The following is a 21330-nucleotide window of genomic DNA, read 5'->3' on the forward strand; positions in this document are numbered from 1 at the left end:
TAACTGCTTTCACTTCACCAGAGGCAGCAGTACCTAGATATGTCCAAATCGCTTGGAGGTGAAAACATTTGCCTGGTTATGGGAGAAGATGGAGAATGGGAGGGGTGGCGAGGGGAATGCTGAATTAAGGGCTTCTACCTGGGAAGCTGCCTCAACTGCTTTCCATTTCTGCTAAACCCACAGTGGTGTGGGCAGAACTGGTCTGCTGCTTTCCCATTCTAATCAGCTTTCTCACTTCAGTACCCACCAGTAAACGAGTACTTTCTACTTCTCTTTGTTTCAGCAGAGATGTATCTTCAGGCATCTCAAAAGCTAATGTACAACTTTACCAAGAGAAAAGGAATTTGATGAGAGAGTGAAACAGCTCATTTTGCATTTAAATGATAAAGGCACAGGATAGAATACAACATGCTGCTGCTAGAGGTTTAACGCTAGGTCCATTTGGATGTTACGACCAAAGAATCAAGTTCTTATGAACAGGCAAGACTCACCCCCTCCCCAGTCAGTTGACACAGAGCAGGGTGGACGCAGGTGGCCCAAAGCATTACACCATTTATTTCTTTGCCATTTCAAATTTAGTGTAAGTTTTGACATTCTATGCTCTTAAATTTCCAAAGGGTGCTTATGGTACAGCAGCACTTAAATGAGCTAATGAGCTACCACCAGCTTAGAAACACTCCTGGCAAAGCTGTAAGACCAGAAGCAGTCCTGAACAAACAACAACAAAAACCCAAAGAGAGCACCTAGATGCCTTCAGTCATCAGGCTCCGAGACCGAACAAACTTACCCATAGCTTCAGTCACATTTATTTTTAATGTTTGGCTGTTCACCCTTGTAGCAGGCAGTTGGGAAAGAGGAAAATCATCTTAGCAATATAGCAAAATAAAAATCATCTTTTTACTATTGAGTTTAAAATGTCTTAATTCTCCTACCAGAAGTTAGGGCTTAATACATTCTTCTTTAAAGCAAAAGATATTTTGACCATCCCTTTCAGAACAACGGTATTTCAAGTGAAAACAGTATTTCAGACTAACGAGAGAGATGAGGGGATATAAAGGATGGATTTAATGTTAAGGGCAGACTCCCCTGAAGACTGCTCTTGTGCTACACAAGCCTTTGGTTAAGCTGAGGTGTTCCAGGTAATCCCGTGGGACACAGGCTTGCTGTCCTGTGTCATGGCTGTACATCAGCCTCATCACTCACTTCCCTGCCTCATCTCAGTAGGAACAGATCAGGACACAGGGCAGGGAAAAGGAAATTGGACAATATTGTGCTAAATAAGCATACTCCAACTTATATCTACCTTAAGCACCCACCTAACCTCGTACCCCATTCTCTTAATTTATGAAGGATTTTCACCACACTAACTGTACCAGCTCTAGTGAAGTTATTCCCAACTATCAACTTTAAAATTCCATTACGAATCACTCCCCTGAGGGGTATAAACCCACCCGGATTTCTGTTGTCATTCATTTTGTGATTGCTATTACATTCAGAAGCTCTTTGGAGCAAAGTACAAACAAAACAGCTATGAAAACCAATATATGTTGTTGCACGAATGTGTTCCCTCCCTGTGTCTTAAACTTACAATTTGTATAAAAATAGCAATGGGTGAATAGAAAAGCACAATTAAAGAAAAGCTATTTCTGTCACTACAGAAACCACAACACATTCATGAAAAGGCTAATCACGTTTTTCACTTCAGTTTGTTTCAAAGAACCAGGATGCTTGCCCCCACCTTTTCTTTTTAACTGTGAGACCAAACACATGATCTATGAAGAGCTGAAGTGAAGGACAGGACCCACCACCCTGATTCTGTCCTCTCTATATGCTGCAACTGCAAACCACATGGTGCGTCCTTTCCTGCAAAGGTATTGTAGAGATGGTACACAAATAACTGCTACAGAAAAGGGACTCTTAACCAAGGAAAGTAACAGTTTGCAGACTAGTAAGTAGCAATTCCAGGGTAGGAAATGCCTTGAAAGGCACCAGAGCTGTCCCAGTGAGGTGTACCATTAGAAAAATCTTTCTTGCAAGTCAAAACCATCAATATTTTTTAATGCCATCAATCATACTGAGAAAATCATCATCAATTGTCACTGTTCAGGCATGTGCAGGCAAGTGTGACTTCAGGAACTTGACTTTTTGCCAGTCTCCCAACTTGTTTCTGCATTAATTTCTCCATTAATTTGATTATTTTTGGACAGAGTTCCAAAACTTGAACACAGATCAATCCATTAAAAAATAATTTGAAGAGATAACAGGATACGTATTTCATATGATTTCTTTCATAATACGCTAACAAAATAGAGTAACTGTAATTCTTTCAGGATCAGAAAAATACTCCAAGCTGTAGTGTTACAGCACATGGCAGTCTGTAAACAAAACCAGCATCCACTTCACCTGTCATCTGGTGCACTTCTTTCTGTTCATGTGCTGCTTCATCATCTGGTTACACCGGTGTAGTGGTTAAGGAACTCTTAATACTGTCGTTGAACCGCATAACTTCATCTTCAAATGAATCAGTTTCTGCTGTTGTGTTTGAAGAGATTTCATGAGGAAGAGCTAAAGAAGGTAACAATGGAACTGAAGACAGCAGCTCATCCAACTCGGGCTGCTTGACTGAGCCTTCAGAACACATGGTCGTGTCTTCAGGGTCCAAAGCTGTGGCATTTTCTGGGAAATGGAAACAGATTGAAAAAAAACCAAAACCAAACAAATAAACAAAACTTGTCAGTCTAATGTGCAGTGCCCCTCGTGCCCGTACATCATGGGAAACCAGTCTGAATGAGTCACCTCATACAGGCACATAACCAGACTCACAACTGTCAACTACATGGGCTGTGCTTACTCAGCTCTCCCCATATGCAGAAAATCTGATGGTACAAGCAGGTTTTTAACAGGCCATGAACCTTTTTGTCTGCTGTATTCCTAATACTGAAGATTTTGGGTTTACCGTTCCTAAGTCACCCCACCTTTTGAAAGGGAAAGGCATTCACAGTGTGAACAATTTATTTTTTTAATAGAAAAATGTATGGGGTTTATATAGCAAATTTTTTCAGGGGGGAGGGGCAGGGGGCTAAAGGGGTGGCTTCTGTGAGAAGCTTCCCCTGTATCCAACACAGACAATGCCAGCTGGCTCCAAGACGGACCTGCTGCTGGTCAAGGCTGTGGCCTGTCAGTGACAGTGATATCACCTCTGGGATACCTGCTGCAGGGCAGGAGGTAGAGGATTTGGGAGTAAAGTTGAACTTGGGAAAGAATGGAGGGGTTGGGAGGGGAGGTGTTTTAAGGATTTGGCTTGATTTCTCATTCTCTGATTTTATTGGTAAGAAATTAAAATCAATTTCCCCAAGTAAAATCTATTTTGCACATGACAGTAATTGCTGAGTGATCTCTCCCTGTCCTTATCTTGACCCATGAGCCTCTCATTATATTTTCTCTTCCCTGTCCACCTGAGGAAGGGAGTGGCAGAGTGGTTTTGATGGGCACCTGGCATCCAGCCAGGGTCAGCCCACCACGAAAAGTCACTATTAAGATGACTGCAATTTTCCTTTCACTTCACAGGTGTGAAGGCAAGCCTGTGGTAAAAAAACCCATGTACACTGATGTTAGAAATACGTCCTTTTAAGGTCAGTTTAATCTGGATCATCAACATTATCATTTAAAGACGCACATTCTATAATCTTACCAAAAAAAACTAACCAACTATTATTTTTTGACCACTTCTAAACTTGATTTCTGCTACTGTTTCCATCTCATTTTAGCCAATCCCCTTTCTGATTTTTCTTACAAGTGGCTGGTTTCCAAAAAGCATGATGCTGTGGAACATGCACGAGTTGGTGCCACTCCAGAAATTAGGTCAGAGGCCCAAAGGAAATATTGAATACACTTACCAAAACAAGCAGAAGTGTCATTGTCTGACATTAACTTCTCAGTGCCTACTAAAGCATCTGCTGCTGGTGTGTTAAAGGAGGCAGCTGAAGACATGTCGGACACTTCTATGTTAGCGAGTTCAGGAAATGAATCAGACATATCTAGAAATCCTGAAGGAGAAAGCAAACATAGTACTGGCTTAGACATAACCCAAATTCAGACTGAAGACAACACGTTATATCAGGACTGAAGTCACTGAAGTCCCCTCCCTGCTAAATACAAAATAATTTAACCTAGATGTTAGCTGTCATCAGTGGAAAGACCCCTGCAGAATGTCAGCCTCAGTCAGGCTTCCAGTACCAAATTCTACAGCTCTGAAATCCAGTGAAGTCAAAAACTTCAAGGAAAACCACCACCAATGCTCCTAGTGCTTCACATCAGTCTCAGACTCAAGATGTTACTAGTTTACTTAGATGTCCTCTGAAGAACTGCTGAAAAAAACACCTAAGGAAACATACCTGGATCCATAACTCTCTGGAGAGGGGGAGGAGGAGAAAGTGAGCTTTCTGGTGAATAACCACTCATTTCTTGATCCGCGGAATGATCCAAGTTTGTAAGTATTTCACAGTTGTCACTCTGAGAAGTAGGTGCCAGTAAAGGAGTCTGGAGTGACACAGTAAGAAGAAAAGCATCTTTTTGTATCTCAAGCTTCATCTGAAAATGATCTTCCTACGAAAGCATTCTGCCTTGGTCTCCAAATACAGCAATTCAGAGAACCTACGACAGTCAAACCACCTATCAGGGCATGTTCCAATGTAGTCTTTTAAAGCCAGTATGTTCAGAACAATCCACTCTTAATTCTTGTAGGTGTATTTTATTTCCTAGTGAGCAGAGTATTCTTCTAATTCTCATTGACTGACACAGTTGTAGTATGCAAGGCTTCAAAATGTGAAGAAAATATCTGGCAAAAATTTCTATCAGCCAACACTGGTGATCTGCCAGCTGCTCAGCATAAGCAGCTATCACTTTCTCTTCACATAACTCTGTTTCATTCAAGCAAAGTTGTATGCTGTACGCAAATATACTGTACTATAAATGTTCCAACAAGCAAAAAACTTAGAAACTCCAGAGAACATGCCAAAGATATGAACTAATTTCTTACATACCTCTGTGTAGCCATCAGTAGATGCTACGGGAGTTCCAGCTTCTGGCAAGGGTGAAGGTGGTTTGCTTTCTGGCTTTTTCTTGGATATTGTAGACTGTGTTGGAATTCTGTGCAAGTAGCCATATCCAATACCACATCCTAAACTGGAGAAGGAAAATAAAACAAGACTTGAAAAACAAAACTAGTAAGCATTTTAAATTCTGACTCTCTAAAGAGTTTGAGTCTTTAATCTATAGCAAGAAATACCTACCTGCAAGAATTATTTTACTTACTTGTAGTACTCAAGGAGCACTCTGCATTTGACATTTTGACATACGTAAGTTAGCTTTCAGTTGATTATTTTTATATCTTTACAAAATAGATAACCTGACTATGAGAATGTAGCTAGTGAATCTGATACCGGGGAAGTCAACATAGGTTTGGATCCAGAACATGCCTAAATCCTAGTTCTAAGATAGTTTGTGTTTTGTGTTTGTTTGTTGGGGGGCTTTTTTGGAAAGATTAACAGTTTTGTGTGACAAGTGTAAGTAAACAAAGCTTAACTTGAAATTGACAAGCTGTAATCAATAGTAATAATACTCTTAGCAGGAGGCCATTTACAGTGAGTATATAACCTGTCATCAGCCAATGACTGTCCGGAGGGAGATCAGTACCTTCCTTCTCCACCCCAAGCTCCATTGGGAGTCACAACTACCTCTCGAATGGAATCTGCTTCAGTGTTATAAACCATCAGCTTCAGCGGCTTCCCCTCATGGGATTCAATCAGGGAAAAGAAATCCTCCGACTAAGAAAAAAAGAAAGTAATGGTTATTAAACTCAAATTGCGCAAGACAAGGAGCTGGAAGCAACTTAGCATTTTAGGTAGTTATTTACTTCAACATGAAATATTAAAACCCCAGAGACAGACTAAAACTCACTGGTGCAGTTTGATCTTTGGGGACAACTTTTTCTTTAATGTCACATTTAAAAAAAAGATAATGTTTACCTGAACCATGAAGCATCTGCCATAAACATCAACCTCCTAAAATCCCTAAACACTATCCCCACACATTTGATGTGCACACCATTAGACTTATAAAAAAACCGTAAAATCCAGACCCTACAATATACATTTGGCAGGCACGACTGAAGAAACATGGGCCCTACCTCCTGAAGAATCTGATCAGATCCCACGACGTAGTCAGTGTATGGCTGTAGACCAGCCAGAGCTGCAGGAGATGCAGGTTCAACATCCTGGGAAAGAATGACATTGAGTCATATGCACTTGCAGAAGGATAAACCACCCCACTATTAAAAGCGAAAGCTAACCCCAAAACCAACAGAAGGACAGAACATTTTGGTTATGGGACAAAATAGCAGTCCTGGAAAAGTCTACCCCTAGGTGTGACATCTTGCAAAAATTCCTGAATAAGAAAGACCAAGATGCTACCAATTCAAAATTGGATCCTCTGAAGATGTTGAGAAGTTGTGCTTATTTAAACAACCAGAAACATAACAGTCTTTCCTACTCAGTTCTACTCTTTCAGCTATTTTTCTTGATCTTAAAATACTTTTTTGGTGCTTTTTGTAACATTGATATTAATGCAATTTAGCCAACACAGAGGCACCACTCAGGCCAGAATCTTTTTGCTTTTGCCACTGATTCTTCAATATAGGATGAAAAAACCTTCTCCCCATCACACACTCTTTGGTCCTGTTGGGATGGAGTTATTTTGCTTCACAGTAACAGGCAACATTTAACAGTCATCCACTACTTTTCCCTATTCAGATAGCTCAGACAAACCTCCAAGACTGCCTCTGTGTGATTTCAACATTGTACTTCCACATACATGTTAATTCTAAACATTACCCTTTAAAACAAGGTTGTATGAACACTGACAAGCCACCAAAGAATTCTGTCTCACCAAAACATGCCACACATGTTCATTGGCTCCCTGGAAACTGCAAAACCTCACACTGGCTCCAAGAAGACCTTGTCCTCCCCACATGTTACTGGGGATCACCTCCACCTCTCTCATTTTCATTGTTTTGATATTATACACCTCCAGCTTCACTGCTTTTTCAGCATTTGCCTTCAGGAGATCTTTCAGCATATTGTTTTCCTTATTCTGTAGAGCACAAAAAGAGAGATATGATTAATATTATTTCTAGTGGCACCTGTCATATAGATGTCATGCCTGTGTCAGAATTTGAATACAAAGAACCAAAACTGTCAAAGTATTGGCTCTCTGCTTTACAAACAGTCCCAGCAGTTCAATTTTCTTTTATTAGAAAGAAGTCAGCACTGTCAGCTCACGTCCCTTTACATAAGCACTTACTACTACTATATTTAATCACTTACATTCCTGCTCTTTGCAACTGCTATTAAATAATATCAGCAATATTAGCTCTCAACTATGCAGCCTAACAATAAGCAGCAACATTGTTCTTCATGCCTCTGATCCCAGTCCTTATTCAATAACCCTTCAAAGTCAGTGCATATTGCCTGCGCAGGGACAGGCTGTTTGAGAGTTGCTTAGAGAACTATCATTATTTCTGCCCTGTTAAAAGATTAAATGATCTTCCACCAAAACCTACCATTATAACAATCACTTTCAGAAGGAACCTCCACTAACAAAAGCAAGACAAACTTAATGGATTCAGCTCATATGTACTTAGGGTGAAGCATAAAGCCAAAGCTGCAAGCCTTTTAAACAAAACAAAAAAAAAAAACCCAACAATCAAACTAAAGCTCAGTTCTTTTCTCATAACTCAACATACAGGAACAGTGTTCCCAGTCTTAAAGTACAATCAGACAGGCTATGATTGTTTTCCATGCTTTATCAAACGTTGAAACAAGTTTGCTTAAATAAACGTTGAGCTCTTACCACTGACTCACCAGTTTGATATTGTGGCAGAAAATATACATGGATGACTAATATAAACACGGCGTTAATCTGTTAAGGAGTTTGGGTGACTAAAGGCATAAATAAGGCTCTTTCCTCAAATCTGGATCCAGCCAGAGAAGAGATTTTGAACACTGCCAAGTTTCGCTTTATCTTTAAATGCCATATACAATGTCCAATATGAAAAGCTTTATTTACTGCAACAGCTTTGGCTTCTACCTTTCATCATTACAATACCCATATTTGATGCAAGTAAAAAAAAAGAAATGATAAAATCATTTGAGGCTTACAAGCCTAGTGTGTCCTATGGCAATGATGAAATCAAAGAAAGGTTCCAGTCCTCCTTGTTGAGCTGGGGAGTTTTCTTGAACCTGCAAAACATACATTTTAGGTTTACATTTTGTTACAGTGTTAGTATTTACACTTGATTCAATATTGACTTTAGAGCTGAACCACAGGTGAGATCACAGACCTCAGAAAGCAGTCCACAACTGTGAATTTGTTTTTATAAAACCATGAACAACAAGCGTCCAAATTAAGCTGTGACAAACAGCTCTTGGACTCCACACAAGACACAAGAATTGCGATTCAGAGTGCACAGCATAGAATTATTAAACACTGAAGACTTTGGAGAAGAGCTTAGTTTTCAAACTGCTGCTTCAGGATTTTCTTCCATGCTAGTAATAGCCTGAGAACATTAAGAGCCCCCACTTAGCATCACAGCCATGTTTTATATAAACAATTTACAGTTGGGTTCCCACAACTTACAGCACATTTGAATAGGAACACTTAAAAGAGTATGCTACAAACACATGGCTAACCACAGGCACTGGTCAAGAAGATTGCCCTCCGTTACAGAAGGTTCATGAGGAGTTGCAACATCTCAATTTCATTATAACCAAGTTATTGTAAAATAGTGTAAGAAAGAAATGTAGCGAATACCTATTAAAACGCATTCACACTGGGATAAAACCCACCAAAAGTTACACAAAGCTTGATATATGCAGAGTATATGAAAGCATACCCACTTCAAAGTATGCACAGCAACATATATCAAGGGAACCGCTGCGAACACGCTAACCAGTTTGTACTGCTTTTATCTTTACCTTTTGTTAATGCAACAGCATAGCCCTTAACCTGCAAGATATCTGACTTCCGAAATCCATCCCACAATTTAAACACTAAGTTACAACCCATGCACCACCTAATCTAAAAACTGCATTGCTAACAAACTTTAAACTGCTACCTCTCACGTTTGGTCTTGTGTTACCAAGTTGCTGTTTATTTTTATCTCTAATAAAGTTGCATTGGTACTGGGGCTTTTGCTGGCATAACTGTCTATACAGGTTACAAAATATACTTAAGTAACAACACAGTTATTTCAGCAAAAGCTTTTAAAGAAAATAAAAACCCCAAAACCGCATAACACATCATGCTTTATTTTCAACAGCCAAAACTGACCACTGTAACCACAACTGGAGTAGGAAGTATTAACTTTCATCACAACCCTAAACTGCATCTAAAGCAAACAGCCAGCTTATGCTGAAACAGAGGTTTAAAAGGTTAAGAAGAGTTTACTCCAAATTCTAAATAATGCACAAGAAGCCTTACAATGTAAATATCACGTAACAGGACATCAAGGATGAAAATGTATGCAAAAAGAAGTACATGGAAGCTATTACAGAGCTCATGACATAGCTGTTCAGGTATCTAAAAGCCATAGAGATTCCCATACGATGATGTAAGTTGCAAAAAACCCTCCAGTTATTTGGTTTTCAAAATGACACCTGTCAGAATTTGTGTAATTCCATGGAGGAAAAAGAAATTACTTTGTCTCCTGCATACTGTAGGTGACCAAAATCACCCTTCAGTACAGAAAACTGAGCAGTATGCTGCACTTAGCATGAAAGGAGGCAGCACTTTGTGACCAACAGTCACTTCAGACAGAGCTACCCCAGTTAAGGAGACTGACAAAGGCAGAACCCCTAACAACAGGGGTAACCTGTATCTTGTGACACTGAGAAACACAAACCACCAATGAAGTGGAAAGCAGCACGCTGGAACAACGTTTCCACTCTTATTCAGGGAGGAAGACCACCAACTAAATGAAGTGATAACGTCTGCAACAGCTGTTATCAGCAATCCTTCTCCCTATGTTTAAGCTCCAAGATACGCATTTAAACCACTGTGCGTGCAGACAACCTGCCAGATGCAGGAGTTAGAGCAAATCTGCATCTCCGTACAGCGCCCGTGAGAAGCAGCCCCTCAGGAAGACACTGGCTGAAGCAGGAATCAGCCCCCAGCCAAGATGCTGTAAAGATCCGCAGAGAAATGAGTCAGATCTGCAAGTCAATGGAATCTGGAAGGCAGAAAGGGCTATCCTCCTCTTAAACCATGCCAAGTTCCTCGGAAGCTGCGCAAGAGGCTCCCCTCACCCACCGGCAGCCAAGACACGGCCGGTCGAGGCTCTGAGCCTAGTGAAGCCGACAGGGCGGGTACCCACGGCCTCCGGGGCGGCGCGGCCGCTCCTCCCCCGCCGCCGTGGCAGTTCCCTGGAAGGATCCGACAAGTGGGGGCCAGGGAGCCCGCGGCCGACAGGCCCCAGCCCAGCGCCCTCGCCGGGGTCTCGGCCTGCCTCGGCCTCCACAGACAGGAGAGGGAGAAGCGGGACCCCGCTCGCCGCCAATCGCCGCCTCGGCGCCCGCCGCGAAGCCGCCCGCGGGGCCGGCGGCGGCCGCCTCACCCCGTGCACATGGAAGCCCTCGGCGCCGCCATCGGGAACCTCGGAGCTCGATCCCAGGCCCATGCCCGGAGCCGTGCCCACCGCCGTGGGGCGGCCGGCTCAGGCGGCGGCGGCAGCAACAGCAACACCAACAGCAACGGGCATCGCCCTCGACACCACCCCCTCAGCCCACGGCCCCGCAGGCCTGAGCAAGCGAGCGCCGAGCACAGCGCCCTGTGCGGCGGAGGAAGATGGGAACTCAGCTCCGCTCTGCTGTCTGGCGTGACGCGGTGACGGGGCGGGGCCGGGGCCGGAGCTGCGCTGGGGGTCCGCGGTGCGGTGGCGGTTGGTGGGACGGGTTAGGTGTCATCTGGCCTGCAGAGCCAGCGGGACCCCGCCGTCGTTCAGTTTAAAGCCATTCCCCTTGTCCTATCGCTGTCTGCCCTTGCAAAAAGCCCCTTTCCAGCTTTCTTGTCGGCCCCTTTAGCCTCTAGAAACTGCTCTTCAGGTCTCCCCAAAGCCTCCTCTTTTCGAGGCCGAACAAGTCCAGTTCTCATCCTGTCTTCGTTTCAAAAGAGCAAATGCGTCTGTTCTGTTCCTCCCTAGGAATGTATTATGTACTATGCTCAAGAAAAATATATCCACCAGCTGAGGAAACCTGTGGCGTTAGAGCTGAAGAAGCACATCAGTGGTCCCATATTGCTGTTTTTCAAGACACAGGGAGCCTTGTGATTAGGTGGTTGTTATGAAGTGGTGATATTTCTATTCCCATGAAATTTCGTATCTGCTCTGCTTTTTTTACTTAGGATGTATTATGTCAGTATTTAAAGGGTAGCTACAAAGAACATGGAGGCTCCTTTTGTACAAGGAGCCACATGGAAAAGATGAGGGGTCATGGGCACAAGTTGCTCCCAGAGAGATTCCAACTGGACATGAGGAAAATTTTTCACACTGAGAACAATCTGTCATTGGAATAATCTCCCCAGGGAAGTGGTGGGTTCCCCAGCACTGGACGCTTAAGTTTCACCTGGGCAGGATGCTGGGCCATCTAGTCTAGGTCATGCTTTACCTAGAAAGGTTGGATCAGATATAACTTGAGGTCCCTTCCAACCTTGGATTTTATGATTCTGTGTTTGAATTCTTCTGATTCTGCCTTTAACTCATTAATGTTCTGAAAGTTTTCTATTGGTAGTAATAATTTTAAGCATTATTATATTGGTATAATTAAAGTGCCAGTTATATTTCCTGCATGAGTACTTTCCTTCCAGTATAAACCCAAGATTTTAGTAAGCCTCCCTGGTAGTTACTGCTCTCACCACTGAGATGTCATTTTTCCAAAGGATCCATCCACGTAGTTTCTGTGGTCCAAGTGTGATGCATAAAGACAGAAGAGAAAAAAAGGTGCTTTCTCCATCCTCTGCCTTTGCTTCCCAGTGAAGCTGAAATTCCCTGTCACTTCAATAAATATTTATTTATTTAAGCCATACATTCTGGATCAGTTTTCTCCAAAGAAAGGCCAAGATGCTCTCAGGAGTATCTTTTTTTAAGTAACTTGTTTCCTGGTGTTACCTGTAAGCTGTGATTGCAGATCTGTGCATTGCCTTCGCTGAGCATATGATAGGAGTGCATGTAGGTATTCAGAAAAAATAAAACTCTGTCAAACATTTTTCTGTGTTTCCTGCTACATACATTTGGGAACCTTATATTTTTTCTTATATTCCTTCAGAACATCTAACAGCTGTGTTGTTGGCCATGCGATTGTATTTCTGCCTCTAATTCAAATAAGAAATATTTCTTCAGACACACCAAAAGTAGATGCTGGAGAAGAGAGTCTGATCCCAGTATAAAATGAGTACCTAGGAGATACAAGAACTTAGCAAAGCAAGTCTGCAGGAATATTTTTGTGCTTACCATTGAAGGTAGTGAGGAGTTACCTATTCCCAGACCTTTCTTTGTAGGGAACTCATTAGAGCATCCGTCCTATACGAAGGTGGAGGTTGAAAGCCTATGAGCAGACAAAGTGAACAGTAACACTTGCAGGAATGGATGGTACAAATCTCTTCAGAGGAACACATGAATGAGACAACACTAGCAAATGAAGTTGCTAAGCCACTGTCCATCATATCATATCATGGCACTCAGGTGAAATTCCCAACGACTGGAAAAAGGGAAATATAACCCCCATTCTCAAGAAGGGGAAAATGGAAGACCCGGGGAACTACAGACCAGTCAGTCTCACCTCTGTGCCTGGCAAAATCTTGGAGCACATTCTCCTGGAAGGCATGCTAAGGCACATGAAAAACAACAAGGTGCTTGGTGACAGCCAGCATGGCTTCACTAAGGGCAAATCCTGCCTGACCAATTTGGTGGCCTTCTATGGTGGGGCTACGTAACTGATGGACAAGGGTAAAGCAGTTGATGTCATCTACCTGGCCTTGTGCTAAGTGTTTGACACTGTCCCACACGACATCCTTCTCTCTAAACTGGAGAGATATCGATTTGATGGATGGACCACTCGGTGGATAAAGAACTGGCTGGCTGGCCGCACACAAAGAGTTGCGATCAATGGCTCAATGTCCGGCTGGAGACCAGTAACGAGTGGTGTCCCTCAGGGATCGGTGCTGGGACCGGTCTTGTTCAACATCTTCATCGCTGACATGGACAGTGGGATTGAGTGCGCCCTCAGCAAGTTTGCTGATGACACCAAGCTGTGTGGTCCGGTTGATACGCTGGAGGGAAGGGATGCCATCCAGAGGGACCTTGACACGCTTGTGAGGTGGGCTGATGCCAACCTTATGAATTTTAACCATGCCAAGTGCAAGGTCCTACACCTGGGTCGGAGCAATCCCAGGCACAGCTACAGGTTGAGCAGAGAAGAGATTCAGAGCAGCCCTGCGGAGAAGGACTTGGGGGTGCTGGTCGATGAGAAAATGAACATGAGCCGGCTTCAGTGTGCGCTCGCAGCCCAGAAAGCCAACCGTATCCTGGGCTGCATCAAAAGGAGTGTAACCAGCAGGTCGAAAGAGGTGATCCTGCCCCTCTACTCTGCTCTTGTGAGACCTCACCTGGAGTGTTGTGTGCAGTTCTGGTGTCCTCAACATAAAAAGGACATGGAACTGCTGGAACAAGTCCAGAGGAGGGCCACGAGGATGATCAGGGGACTGGAGCACCTCCCGTATGAAGACAGGCTGAGGAAGTTGGGGCTGTTCAGCCTGGAGAAGAGAAGGCTGCGTGGAGACCTCATAGCAGCCTTCCAGTATCTGAAGTGGGGCTATAGGGATGCTGAGGATGGACTCTTCATTAGGGACTGTAGTGACAAGACAAGGGGTAACGGCTTAAAACTTAAACGGGGGAAGTTTAGATTGGATATAAGGAAGAAGTTCTTTCCTGTTAGGGTGGTGAGGCACTGGAATGGGTTGCCCAGGGAGGTTGTGAATGCTCCATCCCTGGCAGTGTTCAAGGCCAGGCTGGACGAAGCCTTGGGTGGCATGCTTTAGTGTGAGGTGTCCCTGCCCATGGCAGGGGTTTGGAACCAGATGATCTTAAGTTCCTTTCCAACTCTAACTATTCTATGATTCTGTATGTTCCTACCAGTTTACAGCCTCCAATTTCAGCCTGAAACATGCTTAAACTGATAAATGCTTTACGTGCTTAAACTGATACTCTTCTTCAGCTTGTCATGGTTTAAACTCAGCCACACTGCTCTCTCTCTCACTCTCCCGCACCCGCCTTCCCCCCCTCTGCTCCTGGAGGGATGGGGAGGAGAATAAAAAGAATGTAACTCCCACGGGTTGAGATAAGAGCAGTCCAGTAACTAAGGTATAACACAAACCACTACTGCTGCCATCGATAATAATAATGATTAGGGAAATAACAAGGGAAAAGAATATAACCACTCACCACCCACCGACCAATACCCAGCCCAGAGCCTTGGGTGACATGGTTTAGTGGGAGGTGTCCCTGACCATGGCAGGGGGGTTGGAACTAGAGGATCTTAAGGTCCTTTCCAGCCCTAACTATTCTATGATTCTATAACATACTGGCAAACAGTTGGATTCAGCTTCTTGTTTAAAAGTACATTGGCTGTAGGGGACTGGAAGGTACCAAATACCCTGGTTTTAAAAAAGATTCTAGTAGAGAGCTGAAGGGGAGTGTGTAAGCCTCTGTCAACAAAGTAGCAGAAATTATAATAAATAATAGGTTTAGTGGGTACCTGAAGTACCAAGGTATTATATTCTTGGGAAGAGTCAGCATAACTCTGACAAAGGGATATCATGTGTCACACAGTTACTGGAGTTCCTAAAGGTGCTGGCAAACACACAGAAAAGAGTAATTTGGTTGCATGGATTTCAAAAAGTCCTTTAAGCTTTATCAAGGGCTTTTAAGGAAACTAAGCAGCAATACTGTAAGATATCTTTGTGGTTAAAAGATGATAGATGATGGGAGTGAATGATCACTTCTTGGAAAGATCATCCCCCCCAAAAAAAACAGCCCAAAGATTTAGATGCTCTTCTTCACGTTCTGACAGTCCTGGAAAGTGATAAGCAGTAAGGTGACAAAGTGTACTGATGTCATGGCATTATTCAGAGTAGCAGAACTAAGGAGCAATTGCAGAACTGCAGAAGGATCTTAGAAAATTAGGTGGGCCATAAAAACCCAGGAATAATTAAGTGCAGTTAAACATAGAATTATATGTGTGGGGGAAAATCCTAATTCCACCTGTGAAATGGTGGACTTAGAGCTGTTTCGGCAACAATCTGAACTGAGATTGAGAATTTACAGCGTGTCATTTCAGAAAATGCAAATAGCCCAAAAAAGCAAATTCAGTATTAAGACCTATCAAGGAAACAGTGGAGAATAAGAGAGAGGGCACTGCTGAACTGTTGTATGAACACAGAGGTTTTCCACATCTTTTGCTGCCTGTGTTGTCTTTTGGAACATATTTATGAACACAAAAGGTGTAAAAATATAGGTAAGGGTTTTTTTCCCTCATGCTATTATATATTCCTTGTCACAAGTGTCAATAATGCAGTGTTACAGCATTTTCGCACAATATCTGCATGAGGTCTTTGCTTCTGCAGATACTGAATTTTGAAAGAAATGTCATTTACCATTCATGGTAATGGAACTAAAATAATGTAATACAGAACATGCAGATTCTGCAGAGTACCGTAAATTTTAAATGCTTATTTTTCAAAATTCTTTGTATGCTTAGCAATCACAGCTTGCTTGCAATAACAGCCTTTTCCAGAGTTTCCTATGCAGATGAAAATTGATATGTGAAATGCATGCTGACTCTTCTAAAATACGTTTAGATATGTAGATATAGTATAAAAAGCTACAGCTGAGTTAGACGTTGGTTCTTTTTTTTTCAGTGAGTGGAGAAAAATAGGCATTTCTCAGCTGTAGCTCTTATAGATGGGAATTTATCATCCCCATTGTACAAGTAATTTTTCTGTGTGGCAGAAGAATCTTGTAGTGTGAATAAAAATCTTTAGGCTCTTTCAGAACTGTAGAACTCATCCGAAATTATAAAGGTGTAAACACTCGAATTCCTATCTCAAAGGAGTAAATGTTCTCAAATATTAAACATCTGAACACAGTAAGCTTCAGGAGCAAGTTTGTAATTCAGAAGAAATGCTGCAAATTAGTTTAGTTAAAAAAAAAAATGATAAAAAATGTTAATGGAAGACTAATTCTTTGCTCATTATCATACAAATTATTTGTACAATAGTATGCCTATAATAAATTTTGAGATTACCAAAGAAATTGACCGTAAACAAGCAGTAATGTTTGGCTCAAAATAATTGGGAATAGGGACTAACAATTACTGAGGACAGATTACTGAGATTCATTATTCAAAATAAAGAGGAAGAGCATATAGTAGATCAAACCTGTTGAAACTGCATGTTCTTTAGACAATTGATTTAATCTTGAACTTGCTCAGGTGATTTACAAGTCCTTTATTGTCCTGAAAAATGTGGGGTTTTCCACGTCTTAATGATGCTGAACTTAATTCAAAAGATGCATTTTATTGCTTGATCAAAGTCAACTTGATATGGAGTTGGAAACCACTTGATGGCAGTAGTATTGTCCTTGGTGGAACATGTCCTTGGTGCTGATTAGGGTGGTGTTCGGGTTGGCATTAAGATGTCTGTATAATGCCTAAAGTTCTAATTCATTTGCTTAAACACAGGTTTCTGGTGCCAGCTGAGATGCCTGAGAAATCTGAACAAAACTGCTAGTTGTTACACACGAGTGACAGGATGCTAAGTGCCTTTCTGGAACAGTATCTGAAATCGAGGTGAGATACTGTGTGGCATCTCAGATGGTACAAGACAGCTGTGTACAGGTGAAGGTATGGCTTTCTATTCGCAGTAAAAGCTAGTTCTTAAAGCCCATAAAATATTGGCTTGGCAAAGCTCCCATTTATATTTATGAATGCTTGATACTCAGGGCCATTAACTGACAGAAAATAGCACTGCATTACAAATGCCATCTCCGCTTTTACTGAGAACTAATGATATGCAACATATTACAAGCATTAATGTCTAGCAAGCACATGCAGCTTCATTTAAATAGAACTGCTATTAACATTTTTCCAGATTACACTGATTTTCAAAGAGTGCCATCTTATTATTATTTGTATTTGACTTCCTACCTGTTTCCTCTAGTTGTTTATTCATGATCGAAATAATGTTAGCCCTGTCACTTCAGATAACTAATGATGCATGAGTAAAATCAGTAAAGAACATCCTTTGCTGATTATTCATAATTACTTGGATACTGGAATTGTTGTGCTAATGGGGAAATCTATCTTTGATTTAATTATAAAAATGGATTGAAATTGAGTTGAAAAAAAAATATCTACTCAGTTTCTGCCTTCCATGATAGAACTCGGTAGAGAGAAAATCAAAGGCTCTTGATAGTTATTAAATTCATTAGCTAAATACTTCATTTTTAATTACTTCTTATTTTCTCAGCTAATACTGAGGTTGTCTTATTTTAATTTGGATGATCGATTGTCAAGTTCCAATGTCTGTTTTTCCAGTCTACACGTCAGCATACTATTTTTAGATGAAAGTACTAAAAATGAAATTGCTGGCGTGATGGGTTAGCATCACTAAATTTTTTCTAGAAAAAAAGGAGAAAAGCGATGGAATGATGAAAGTCAGAGTTATGTATCCCCAAATATAGTCTTTGTAGGACAGAAAAAATACTCACTCTATACACATGTGTGTAAATAGAAAACATATTTGCTTTTTGTGGGTAGTTGTATGTTAATGTGGTGGCATTTGTCTATCTGTTACAGTGTGACACCTAACAATGCATTTGAACTTCTCTCTAAAAAAATGAAAATGTATAAAAATGCTTTTTGGTATGGTGGTTATTAATTCTTTTATTATGTATTCTGATCATATTTAAAAGTATTTGGAGTATTGTTGAATGCCAGTTCCTATATGAAGCATTTTATTTGTGCATTTCCTTTTATTTTTATGGGTTCATATCTTCTAGATGATGGCAGATGTCATATTCAGGAAACAGAAATATGAACCTTTACCAGAATGTTGTGGAAAAATCACCAAGTATATAGCATTAAATAAGCTTGAAGTCTGTGTGTTTGATCAGATATTCACTCTAAGTTCAAAAGAAACACAACTCCTGAAAATGTGAAAACTCCAATTTCTTCATTTCATCTACAAAATTTTCCCCTTCTGAGTAAAATCCAGGATTTCTGAGGACTTTTATAGTGTCATGTATAGAATATGACTAGATCTGAAGTTTTCTGGAAGAGCTTTCTACTTCAAGAAACTGCAAATGCTATCAGCATCTGAACTTTTTTAGCTCTACCATTCTCTTTTAATGCCTTACCCTTTTCCCAAGAGATCAGCGGTATTGATCTATCTTAATAATTACATCCTCCAAAGCAAAACAGAAAAATTCTGCATTATTTAAGCTAGTATTTAAATTTTGCCAGATTTGAAAGCATCTGAGTTACTGTAAGGAAGACGTAAAATGTGCTTTATTGCTTTATAATTTGTAGGTAACTTTTCAGCCCTGGAAAGACACTTGATTTGCTGAGAAGTGGTGGTAGCCTTGATAAAACTGTATTTTTCTTTGGAATGGTGAAGAACAGTAATCTGTTGGAACCTGGATATAACTACTGCTGAGGTCTATACTGCTGGTGAGGCATGCCAAAGGATATTCATGGAGTTGGGGTTTTCAGAGCAGATCATCAGTTTCTGTGACTGCTTTAAGGCTCAGTTTGTTAAATATTATTTCTTCATGTGCACAGAAATTAGACTTTGTGTTTTCAGTTTTGTTTATAAGTTAGAGCTGGTAAAAATGCAAACTTCTTAACAGGTCAAGACTTCTTTTGGAAAATAGTGGAGCATGAAGAAGGAGAGGTATCCCTATATAGTTAAATAGGGTACTCCAAATAGAAATATGTTGATTTGAATATATCAACTGCAGATGCTTCACACAAGAGTTTTGATTGTAAATAGTCCTCCATCTGCAAACAGTAGGAGACAAATCCTGTTTTAGATTATTTCAGTGCCCAAGATGTTTTTCTATCATGTAGTCAGTGAGACAAATCAAGTAAGCCTTGTAACATGTTGTAAAAGGCACCTGTTTTTTTTTTTTGAGGGATCTCAAAACATTTTCTATACATTTATGTTCTACATGACCTCTATATTCTACAGATGTGGGGTTTTACTCAGTTTCCGGTTGTATATATAAGTCCAGGTAGTTCTTAGTCTACTTCTTGGCTTTAGAACTTTTTGACATTTAGCATTAAACTGAGATATTCTAATTATGGAGTTTCACATCTAATCTGTATCAGTAAATGATACATCAAAATGTGATTAAATATAACTAATTGGGTCTATATCATCAGTCTGTTAGGGAGGAGTTTTCTTTTCCTTTTACTGCATAATGCAGAATACAGAAATCCAAATTGTTTCTAAGTGGAATCTGTTTACTTTATTATTTTAGTGATTCCTTTATGCCTCTTGATTGCTCAGAATAGGTCTTTACAGGCGTACTTGCTTGATTCAGCTTTCTAAAATAACAGAGAAATAACCGGCAGAAATATTAATGTATTTTCCCTGGGTTAGTGAATCAAGTAATTTTACTGTGTAAGAAGAAAAGTTGCAGGGCTCGAGGCAAATGAGGAGTTTGTTGCCAGGAATAGAGTGATAACAAGTCACTTTTTTTTTTTTGTAGCAACAAGCTGTTATAGCAGCTCAGCCATATGTGTAACATTACCCTTGGCATAGCTGATGGAGCATGCCTGTTCATCAGTCTTGAGCCATGTAACTACCCATAACTGGAGTGTGCATGAGTTAATATCCTAATGCTGTATGCTACTCTAATAAATTGTCCGTGCCCATTGCTCAAAAGGGTTCCTTCCAAACCACAGTTGTTAAAGGAAATGCTGTTCTTTGTCAATATTGCTCTTCGCTATTTTACTTGTCCTCATCACCTTAGTATAGGGTATCTTTGTGAATTGTGTTAAACAACATAATTAACATCTGGCAAAACCCGTCTCTTCTCTTGCTTGCTGTTTCACAAAGGGGGTATTGTGCATTTAGTAGAGCTCGTGGTTTTGCTAGGATTTCAGGGTGAGAGTGAGCATCAGCTTTGACATTTAAGGTAGAAGTTTGGAGAAATGTAGGCATCTGTGTTCCAGACAGATGTTTGAATTGGCAGGTTTCTAGCAAGACATACCATTGACAGAGCTTAAATTCATTCAATACCTAAACAGAAGTACTTCATTAATTGCAGAAGCACTCTTTGCCTAAGCACAGAAGCAGCAACTAGGTACTTAAGCAGTCATGAGTCAATGCAAGACTTGTGGTACTTGAGGAAAAGTAAAGGAGCTCATTCTCCTTCAGGGCTAACTTCTTCCTTGGCAGAGTTTACATGGTTGATGCCTGATTTGTCTCCTTTTTTTTTTTTTAATAGCTGACTTTGCATTAATCTGTGCATCAGAACTGGCAAACACACTATCTATAAAACTGTTAAAACTGTGAAGCTATAAATGAAAGGATGCACATGTATGCAAAATCCTGTACAGCCGTCAATAAAGTACAAAATAAATATCTATCTGAAGAAATGCCTGCACTTATTGTTTATAAGTTTGTGTACAGATATATGCTTACTGCAGATATTTCAAAGTTCTCTTTTTCTAAAAATACTTTTTCATGGTGCTTTATATAGGCAAATATGGAAACTTCATATAGAGAAGATTGGTCACCCTCTTTTCAAATAAGCACAAGTCAATCTAATCAAGCTCTGGGATTATTTAACAAACCAAGAGAAATCCTGATCCTCAGTCAAAAATTGCTTTGCAACTCTGCATCCAAGTATACGTTTTTCAACTGCTGTCATCTTAGGTGCTTTTGTCAGTTTGAAATCCACAACTGGAGGCAGCCTTTTTCTGCTCTTTCTGTTGAGTTTCCTGAAATCGGCTCAAATTCTATTCTTTCATAGGTTTGTATATTCCTGCATCTCTTGCTTTGAGGCCATGAGAAATACCAACTTTGAGAGAAAAAAATATTGTGGGTGTGTGCCTTTCTTCTTACACCAGCATGAATGAAGTAAAAAAGAAGAAAGGAGGGAAAATAGAGAAGGATTCCTTATAGTTATTCTGTGTGCATACTACCGGGATAAAACTT

The 21330-nt window shown here is 40.8% G+C and overlaps 1 protein-coding gene across 1 annotated transcript; it reads right to left on the bottom strand.

Moving 5' to 3' along the window:
- Nucleotides 1-534: 534 nt before the first annotated feature.
- On the bottom strand, nucleotides 535-10843 carry GORASP1 (golgi reassembly stacking protein 1). Its single transcript, XM_065666869.1, has 9 exons — nucleotides 10670-10843; nucleotides 8217-8297; nucleotides 6946-7149; nucleotides 6188-6274; nucleotides 5695-5825; nucleotides 5043-5184; nucleotides 4395-4539; nucleotides 3897-4046; nucleotides 535-2676 (listed from the first exon to the last, which is right to left on the bottom strand). The coding sequence occupies exons 1-9, from the start codon at nucleotides 10730-10732 to the stop codon at nucleotides 2453-2455; spliced, it is 1227 nt and encodes a 408-aa protein (XP_065522941.1). The 5' UTR covers nucleotides 10733-10843; the 3' UTR covers nucleotides 535-2452.
- Nucleotides 10844-21330: the final 10487 nt, after the last annotated feature.

This window comes from Lathamus discolor, chromosome 2 (assembly GCF_037157495.1).
Source record: "Lathamus discolor isolate bLatDis1 chromosome 2, bLatDis1.hap1, whole genome shotgun sequence".
Lineage (NCBI taxonomy): Eukaryota > Metazoa > Chordata > Aves > Psittaciformes > Psittacidae > Lathamus > Lathamus discolor.

Bases quoted from the DNA above. Each gene is read 5' to 3' on its own strand.
- GORASP1 (XM_065666869.1), bottom strand. From the start codon at position 10,732: ATGGGCCTGGGATCGAGCTCCGAGGTTCCCGATGGCGGCGCCGAGGGC. The intron at 6,275-6,945 runs GTGAGACAGAAT...ATTCTTTCCCAG, and splicing joins AACATGTGTGGCATGTTTTG to GATGTTGAACCTGCATCTCC. The intron at 4,047-4,394 runs GTATGTTTCCTT...TTTCTCCTTCAG, and splicing joins CCAGAGAGTTATGGATCCAG to GATTTCTAGATATGTCTGAT.